At 35.7% G+C, this 10,198-nt stretch overlaps 1 protein-coding gene across 17 annotated transcripts in view; it reads left to right on the forward strand.

The window, feature by feature from the left end:
- lrrfip1b (leucine rich repeat (in FLII) interacting protein 1b) overlaps positions 1 to 8,464 on the forward strand; it is a 53,108-nt gene extending 44,644 nt beyond the window's left edge. For 15 of the 17 annotated variants that reach the window (XM_022675314.2, XM_049479559.1, XM_022675315.2 and 12 more), the window contains 3 exons: positions 674 to 766; positions 856 to 1,000; positions 1,987 to 4,486. In XM_022675314.2, coding sequence (XP_022531035.2) covers positions 674 to 766; positions 856 to 1,000; positions 1,987 to 2,957 — 1,209 coding nt within the window. In that variant the 3' untranslated portion in view covers positions 2,958 to 4,486. The other 2 variants (XM_022675330.2, XM_022675323.2) reach the window with 2 other exon arrangements.
- The last annotated feature ends 1,734 nt before the right edge of the window (positions 8,465 to 10,198 follow it).

Below are 10,198 nucleotides of genomic sequence, written 5' to 3' on the forward strand. Positions count from 1 at the left end.
CAGAGGGCTATAAGAAGATGCAGCAGAAGCCACCAAATAAACCAACAAATTTGAGTATTTTCCTTTGTTTTAAAATGAAGATAACCACTATATTAACATAGTTTAGTGTATAGTTTCAATGTTTTATGGCTTTTATTTACATAACAAGCAACAAAACACAAAAGAAATCCCTACTAGTTAATCTGGCTACATTTCCCATTCCACCTTAAATGATGCAACACACAGCAGAGGCTGCAGAATTTAAGGTGGAACGGAAAATAAAATCAAATAAAAGCTATATCTATTCTGTATCGGGTTCATAAAGAAGGGTTTCCCATTTTTTAGAGGAATGATCTCACCTCTTTCTCTTATACTTATATCTTTACTCTTATAACTCTAATAACCCTTATAACTATTATAACTTTTATAACTTTTAAGGGAAAGGGTTATACTTTCTTTTTTTTCAGCAGAAATTGTGCGCTGGGTCTCAGAGGGGGTGTTTTAATAAATTGAATTGGGGTTATAATAATGAGGCTTGACCTTTTAACTGTTTAAAGATCATAAAATCCACACCAATATCCATGCATGCCTTTATTTGAACCCTTTATATCACTCCGTGAATTGTTTCTCGTCTTTCTGCTTCATCTTTCCCTTCTTCTCTCTTTCTCCTCCTGCTGCCGCTGGTCTTCTGAAGGCCTTAGAGAGGCAGAAGGACTATTCAGATATTATCCGAGATGAGCGGGATGCGCTGAAGGATGAGGTGTTCCGGCTCAGAGATGCTCTGAAGGTAGAGCAGTTCAGAATTCAGGAGCAGGAGTCAGAGCGGTCTTATCGTTAATGAAGGAGGAATAAAGTTAAATCTGATCTCTTGTACAGAAACATGGCATCGTTATCGGATCTGAGGTGACGACGAACGGCGAGACGGGAGGAAACGGGATAGACGGACCTGAGAACGAAGAATCTGCGTCCAGATTGGCTCAGGAAGCTCACACACCTGTAACGAGTGGAGACAGCATGCTGGGTAAGACTTTATAGCACTTTAAAAGTGTTCATAGCATTTTCATTGTAGTTTCCTTTACTGATTATGTGGAAAAAATAAGAGAGCACTTAAAAATGATGAGTTTCTTTGATTTTACCAAATTAAAAACCTCTGGAATATAATCAAGAGGAAGATGGATGATCACAAAACATCAAACCACCAAACTGAACTGCTTGAATTTTTACACCAGGAGTAAAGCAGCATAAAGTTATCCAAAAGCAGTGTGTAAGACTGGTGGAGGAGAACATGATGACAAGATGCATGAAAACTCCACCAAATTTATTCCACCAAATATTGATTTCTGAACTCTTAAAACTTTATGAATATTAAAGCTCTGCATCTTTTTTTTTTTGTTATTTCAGTCATTTCTCATTTTCTGCAAATAAATGCCCTAAATGAATACATATTTGTATTTGGAATTGGCAAAAATAGCAAAATCAGAGAAACTGATTCAGAAACTGAAGTGCTCTCTTTTATATTTTATCCAGAGCTGTATGTATTCTGATATATTATTCTGTATTCTAATATTCTGATCATCTAGTGTGTGTTTATGTGTGTTTATATGTGTTTTTATGTGTGTTTGTGTGCAAGCTAATGTTGATTTTGGACATTTTAACCCAATGATTTTTTTACCTACAGCGTCCAAATTCTGCAGCAAATTAATGAATCAATCGAATCACTGTCTCTTTCAGCTTTTCTTACAGTCTTTCATTTCTTCCATTGGAATCTCCAATCATTTTGAATCAAACTACCTTGTTTTTTCCTTGTTTTTTCCTATTTCCTAACCGACGAATCATCATTGACAGGAAGATAATTCACACAAAACAGTTGGTTTGTGACTCTTGACCTGCTTTTCCTTCTTCATCGCCGTCCTCTTCTTGTCTCGTCAGTCTCCAAATCTGTCTTCTCTGAAAAACGAGTTTTCATGTTTCATGTGATGCATCATTATGTTCCCAATGGTGTTCCAGAGAGATCTCCAGACGGACGAGGCTCTGAGGTGGACAGCAGGACGTCTGGGAAGACTTTGAGACAGAGCGTGGCGTCTCAAAAGTCCTGTTCATCAATTCCTAGAAGGAGAATTAGAGTGGAGACGAGAGAATCAGTAGCATCATTAGGGACATCGATGGCGACGCCAATGAAGAGCTTAAATGACATCAAACCAACAGAGAAGAGAATCTTTGAGAAAATCCAAGAAGTTCCTCAAATAAACCATAAGAACCCCAAAGTTGGAGAGTCATTAGAAGCTAAATATGTTCCAGAAGCCTTTAAACATGAGATAAAGTACCAAGACAAGGAGAACCCTGACCATAAGTCCATTTCTGTTGATATTAATGCAGAAGCTGTTAAAGAAAAGGAAGCAAAAACTGCAGAACAAACTCTGGAGAAGCATTTCATCATGATAGAAGAAGAACATTATGAAGAACCACTTTTAGAACATAAAACACAAGAAGATAACCAAATAGAGACGACCACAGGTCTTCTAAATGAAGATCTAAACGTCTTAAAGCTCATAAAGGATCCCCAGACCATCACAACCCAAGATCACTCAAATTTAGCCAATCAAAACCCAAGGAAACAAGAGCGAAATGAAATTGAGATGCCAGGAACCAGCCACAGCCAATGTCAAGACCTCATTAACCCCCTTAAACTGGATGACGTGACTCTCAGCAGCTCCTCGTTAGAGATTTATTCCTGGACCAGTGAGGAAGAAGACTCTGAAACTGAGCCAGAACTTGAGCTGGAGGACATTCAGGGCTGTAGAGTGGCCGTTCCGGTGGAGGAGACGGGCATCGCGGTGTTTTTAGACAGCTGTGAAGAAGCTGGAAACGTGGACTTTGAGGTTTTTGTACGGGAGCGGGCGTACGTGCATCAGAAAGAGACGGAAACCCAAGAAAAAAGGCTGAAATCCAGGAGAAAACATGACTGCAGTGTTTCATAATTTACAAAAAAAGTGTTGCATTAAATGCTTTAGAAATGATTTATTTGCAGTAAACTGTTTGCTACTGGCATTGATATCTGCATACCTAATTAAAAGGTACTAGTACTAAATACAATTACACGGGTGTACGTGTAATTTGATACTTGTTTAATATTTGCATTGATATTTGCATACCTCATTAAAAGGTACTAACACTAAATACAATTACAACACATTGCATTAATACCTATCACATGTTATTGCTTATGTAATATTAATCACAAGAACCAAAGCTTATAAGTATAAACAATAAAGAACTTAAAGAAGAACCAAATGCAACCAAATAAATGACTTCAAAAACATGTATTTTGAAATGTGTTGTAAAATAGTCCTAATATTACATATGAATTAATGAATTGTACCATGTTGTTTTTTTGTCTCAAAAATTAAATGTGCAGAAGTATTTGATATACTGAATATATTATAAACAATAGATTGAATTAATATTGAGTAATTGAGTTCACAATAAATAGCATAAACAGCCCATTGACATTGTTTGCTTGACCATATTGAGATATGTGGTTCAGCAGCTTTGTAGAATAATGTTATTAGTGAAAATTATGAAAAATTATTGAGTTAAATTGAGGTTGAAGATGGTTAAAGAGTCACTCTGGCCTAAAACAAGCATTTTGTTTAATTGTTTTTAATGTGTAATTATTCATGTTGTGTAATATTCTGTATATTACCATCTTATGTTTTCTTCAGTTTTTGTTCACTAGTGTTGTTTCACTACGTTACCCAACATGCCTTGTGCGATATACTTCATACTTCATACTACATACACCGATATAATAAATACTTAATACAAACAGATATAATAAATATCTCATACAAAATGATGTAAATAAATGTGGTCCCACTTTATAATAGGTGTCTTTAATAACTGCAGCTACATGTTATCAATCCATATAAAAACAAGCTGGTGTTTACCATAAATAACATCTTAATATCTGGTGAAGTACCCATTGTTACAGATTTATTACAGTGGTACAGGTTATATATATATATAATGTAAATAGCTAAATATATTATAACCATGATAAAATCTACTATATAATGGGTAATATTGCATCTGCTATGAAAAAAAAAACAAAAACAATATATTGCCCAGCTCATACTCATTGATGCAGCGAACTGAACGTTCCTGTACTGCTGCTAGAGTCAGGTGAATAGAAATACTGTAATGTGTCAGTGGGTCACTAATAATGTAATTAAGAGTTATTCAGAGGTCCGATTAAAAAATAAATGTGGGCCAATATGTTTTTCTTAAAGGCCCTGGAAGATTAGTGCAACATTTTGTATGCTGGATTTTGTACCATTTCTGCTTGTTGACTGGAGCTGAAAAGCTTAAATGGCAAAAGAATAAAGGGAGAAAATAGGGGTGTTCTTAAACATTTCCCTAGTAAATATATATCTATATTCTGCTATTATTTATCAACACACACACACACATATATTAGGAGAACTGAAGCTGGTGTGTGTGTGTGTGTGTGTGTTTCAGAGATGCGGTTGAGGAAGCTGGTGGAGGAGAGGGAGAGTTTACTGGAGCAGGTAGATTTCTTCACCTCCTCTAATTACAGTATAGTTTATCATATTACGTCACACTGCTGTTCGCTGATCAGTGGTGTGTGTGTGTGTGTGTGTGTGTGTGTGTGTAGGTCCGGAAGCTGAAAGCTGTTGTGGATCAGAAGCAGAGGAATGGAACGGAGGAGACGCTCAGTCCGGATGAAAATGACCTTCAGAACGGCCTGGACCCGCATTTACTCGACCTGCAGAGTAAGACCCAAATCCAGATCCTACTTACAGTTGTTACGGGACGTTCAGGGAACGGACCCAAGCGCAGAGGAAAAACCTGTGAGAACAGGCTTTAAATTGAAGTGGCTGTATGCCAAAAGAAACAAATATGTTTAAATTGAAAATAACTGTTTATTGTTTTAGTAAAGGAAATGATCAAATGTAACTGATAGAGGGGGATTTGTTGAAGTGATTTTGCACTTGTGGTGTAGCTGCTGGTGGTTGGATTTGAACCAGCAAACTATGGTTTAGCAGCCCAGTGCTCTTCCACCACACCATGGGGGAAACTGCTGAAAACAGAAAATTGCACCCTTAAGAGTGCTAGTAGGGAAAAAAGGCGGGAAAACAAACAAAGGAGACACCACATGTGGTGTGGCTCAAACTAAAAAAGCTTTTCCCAGAAACTCAGACAACTGAAATAAGTGTTTCCTTCTCTTTTTCTTTTATACAAAATAAAAGGGGCGCTAAACAATTCAGCCCCTGAAACTTTTAGGATCTAACAAGCCTTGCTTTTCTTCTTGGCTTTGCTTTGCCTTCCTTTTTATTTGTCTTTAGTCAAGCTTTAGCTTTTCTTTGCTTTTCTTTGCTTTTCTCTGCTTGTCTTTGCTTTTCTTTGCTTTTCTTTGCTGGCTGGTGCAACCTTACCGGTCGCCTCTCAAAAAAGGTGTGACACAGGCAAGCAGGAAACACAGCCTTAAATACAGGAACCTGCAGGTGAAGCTAATTGGCACTAATTACCCCTGGAACCCAGGGGATGAGTGCCTCGCTGCTGCCGCCTTCTGCTGGCAGCCTATGGTGCAGGTTGAACCCTTACAACAGTCAATAATAATAATAATAATAAGAAGAAGAAGAAGAAGAAGAAGAAGAAGAAGAAGAAGAAGAAGAAGAAGAAAATACTAAATAATGAATGCATTTATGTTAGTCTGGTGAAAAATGACAAGTTCAGAAATCACAAAAAGAAGGAAACACACTGAACACACAAAACAAGGGGTGAAATGGGAACCTAATTTATTCTTCTGTATCTCTGTATGTTCAGAATCATGTTCCACTTAATTTTCCTGTTAAAAAGTTGTTTCTTGATTTGTGTGTTTTTGTTATACAGGAGATGCTAACAGACAAATCAGTGATTTGAAGTTTAAGCTGGTGAAATCTGAGCAGGAAGTCGCAGCTCTCGAGCAAAATGTGAGTAAAGAGAAGATGCTGATTGATATATAGAGTATGAGAGAACCTTAATTCTCATTATATATATATATATATATATATATATATATACACCGGTATGTATGATATAGTTAATTGTATTTTACTTGTTTTACGGGTAAAATATGGAAAATAACTTTAAAATAAGGCTCCTTTATGAAGGGTTTATAAATAGTTTATAAAGGAGTTATTAATGTAATTAATTAGGTTATAAACCATTAATAAGCATTTATAACACATGAATAGGAAGGGCAACTGTGGTCTGTCATGTACCGAACAGTGATTCCACATTAATTTACATTTGTACTGTAAAACCTCAGATCTTACAAGATACTTATCTTACTTTGTCTTTTCCATCAGTCATCATTACCACATTTCTGTTAATATTAACCTATTACATGACTAAACTAAACGACTTTTTATATTAGTTTATTAGATATTTTAAAGTTATTTTTGCTGTTGTTGTTTCTTTTCGTGTGTTGTAAGAGCTTATTAATGTTTTTAAAATATTTAAAGTAACTTAATCTGTAACCATTAATAAACTCCTTTATAAACTATTTATAAACCCTTTATAAATGAGCCTTATATTAAAGTGGTACGTATCTAATAATTATAAATATTTTTCATTTGGAGGTTGTCATTGCTGTAATGTTTTTTTACTGATAGCAGGATTGCAGAGTGAGTTGTTGGTTTGTTTTACTGATTTTTTTATGGATGTTTTATATTTTTCAGGTTATTCGATTGGAGGGTCAGGTGAGCCGATATAAAGGAGCGTCTGAAACGGCGGAGAAAGTGGAGGATGATCTGAAGGTGGAGAAGCGTAAACTGCAGAGAGAGGTAAACAACAGCTACAGTGTGAGAAACACAATGATAATCAATAGACCAATTAGAATTGTGTAAACTAAGCAGTAGGGCCGCCAACGCTTAATACAGTGTGTGTGAGTGTGTGTGTGTGTGTGATATCTACTGTGCTTCAAAGCATCTAAGTACTGTCATCATAAAATAGTTATAGTAAAATGACTATAAAAATGTAAGTAATTAACCTTTAATTAATCTTAATAATAATTCAAAACATATTTAACTGACAATCTTTTTTTTTTTTTAGACGTTCCTTCACGCTTCTTTGTGTACCTAATATAGAAAATATAGAAAACACATCAAGAGACAGAATTTTAAATATGTCTGTAATAGAACAGTTTTAATATATCAAAGAGGAGGCAAAAATTGAGTTCGGTGAACAAAACAAGGTCAAAAACGAGAAAGATAAACACAGACAATAGGAATTATGCGTTGCACGAGGATAGAAACGAGGAGAAGACTAAGAGCAAATGAGCCCCTTTTATACAGCTAAACCATGTGCTAGTACTCAGGTGATCTACTTCCTGGAAGTGTTAAGTACTGTGTCTTCCTGGTGCATCTTGGGCAATTTTTTGTTTCTTTCTTTTTTATATTTTACTCTTTTATGTGTTTAGTTTTATTTATTCATCTGTAGTTTTTTTGTAGAATTTTTATTAGTTCTATCACCTATGATTTTACGATTCTTATGATACATATATATATATATATATATATATATATATATATATATATATATATATATATATACATATATATATATGTAATTGCTCGGCTACATTGTAAATGAGGGCTACTCTTAATGTACTCCGAGTTTAAATAAAGGTTGATTGATTGATAGTGTTAATTTAGCATTTATAAGGCATTTATAATAAATCATCTAAATAAATTGATACCTATGCTCTCTCTCTCCCTCCCTCCCTCTCTCTCTCTCTTATTCTCTCTCCAGCTAAGAGCTGCTCTAGATCGTATTGATGAGCTGGAGGCGAGTAACAGCCACCTCTCCAAGAGGCTGGAGAAGATGAAGGCCAATCGGAGTGCTCTGCTGGCTCAGCAGTGATACCTGAGCTCAGCTCTCCTCATCCAGCCCTGCAGAATCTGCTCATATATCACCTCATTTCAGCATCTACAGATAAAGAAGTGAATTTTCTAAAACTACGTGCCATTCCAGAGCTCTCAGCAGCAGGAGCAGAGCCCCGGCGGCATTCAGGACTACAGGACTACATGCATAAATGCTAAAATGGATAAATTCATCATTTGATGAGACGTTTAATCAGAACGTGGCGCTGGAGGAGGAATATCGTCGTTCTTCACAGACAGTGAGCGTTCTGCATTTCTTCAATTTGCTGGATACAGATCACAGACTCCACTGAAACACTCCTACAGGAACATTACAGGAACATTAGGAGTGGAGTGAGCATAAAGCACATTTACAGCACTTCAGCTCATTATCAGTGTTGTGTACAGAGACGTACAGTACAGGTCAAAAGTTTGGACACACCTTCTCTTTTTTTTATCCAATGTGTTTTCTTTATTTTCATGATTATTTACATTGTAGATTCTCACTGAAGCATCAAAACTATGAATGAACACATGTAGAGTTTTATGTACTTAACAAAAAAAAGGTGAAATAACAAAAAAAAAAACTTCTTCAAAATAGAAAATAGCCCCCTTTGCTCTGATTACTGCTTCACACACTCTTGGCATCATTCTCTCAATGAGCTTCTTCAAGAGGTGGCCACCTGAAATTAAAAAAAAGTTTTCCAACAGTCTTGAAGGGAGGAAGGAGTTCCCAGAGGTGTTTATTAGCACTTGTTGCTCCTTTGTCTTCTTCACTCTGTGCTCCAGCTCACCCCAAACCTGGATCTGGATTGGGTTCAGGTCCGGTGACTGTGGAGGTTCAGCTCATTTTTTATTAAGTACATAAAACTCCACATGTGTTCATTCATAGTTGTGATGCTTCAGTGAGAATCTACAATGTAAATAATCATGAAAATAAAGAAAACGCACTGAAAAAGAGAAGGTGTGTCCAAACTTTTGGCCTGTACTGAGCGTTAACTCCAGCTAATGAGACGATCGCACTTTATCCCACATCATCCAGCAGCGAGGACGTTCCAGCCAGGAGGCTGATGATGAAGGATTGATGATGAAGGATTGATGATGAAGGGTTGATGATGAAGGATTGATGATGAAGGGTTGATGATGAAGGATTGATGATGAAGGATTGATGATGAAGGATTGATGATGAAGGACGCTTCATTGTATGAAGGTGCTCTGTTCCTGGATGCCGTGTGCTATTATTGTATCTGGGTTGGGATTGTTAGAAGACAAATCAACATTAAAATACTAGTAGCTTATATATATAAAATATATATATATATATATATATATATATATATATATATATATTATGGCAAGCCAAACAGGAAATATATAATAAAAGCTGATATATATATAATGAAAGTCGATATATATATAATGAACTCTGATATATATATAATGAAAGCTGATATATATATAATGAAAGCTGATATATATATAATAAAAGCGATATATATATAATGAAAGCCGATATATATATAATGAACTCCGATATATATATAATGAAAGCTGATATATATATAATAAAAGTGATATATATATAATGAAAGCTGATATATATATAATGAAAGCTGATATATATATAATAAAAGCGATATATATATAATGAAAGCCGATATATATATAATGAACTCTGATATATATATAATGAACTCTGATATATATATAATAAAAGCTGATATATATATAATAAAAGCTGATATATATATAATGAAAGCTGATATATATATAATGAAAGCCGATATATATATATAATGAAAGCTGATATATATATAATGAAAGCTGATATATATATATAATGAAAGCTGATATATATATATATATATAACGAAAGCTGTTAAGACCCTTTAAGAGGTAAACGGGTGGTCCGCACAGTCAGCCTGAGAGACTGAAGGTGGCGTTGTGGTTCAGCCGGCCGCAGCTCCTCGCGCAGGGGAGGCCGACCACCGGCAGGCAGCGCGGCGCATTCTCTCCACGGAGGTGCAGCGCGACCGGCCTCGGACTGGCTTTAAAGTGTCAGGGGGCGAAGGTGGCAAAAAAGCACCGGCCCGCTAGCTGCTTTCACTTTCCCCGAGCCGGGGACGGTCTACCAGCGTTCATTATATATATATATATCAGCTTTCATTATATATATATCACTTTCATTATATATATATCAGCTTTCATTATATATATATCGCTTTTATTATATATATATCGCTTTTATTATATATATATATCAGCTTTCATTATATATATATCGGCTTTCATTA

The sequence above is a fragment of the Astyanax mexicanus genome, chromosome 5 (genome assembly GCF_023375975.1).
Source record: "Astyanax mexicanus isolate ESR-SI-001 chromosome 5, AstMex3_surface, whole genome shotgun sequence".
NCBI classification, from domain to species: Eukaryota; Metazoa; Chordata; class Actinopteri; order Characiformes; family Acestrorhamphidae; genus Astyanax; species Astyanax mexicanus.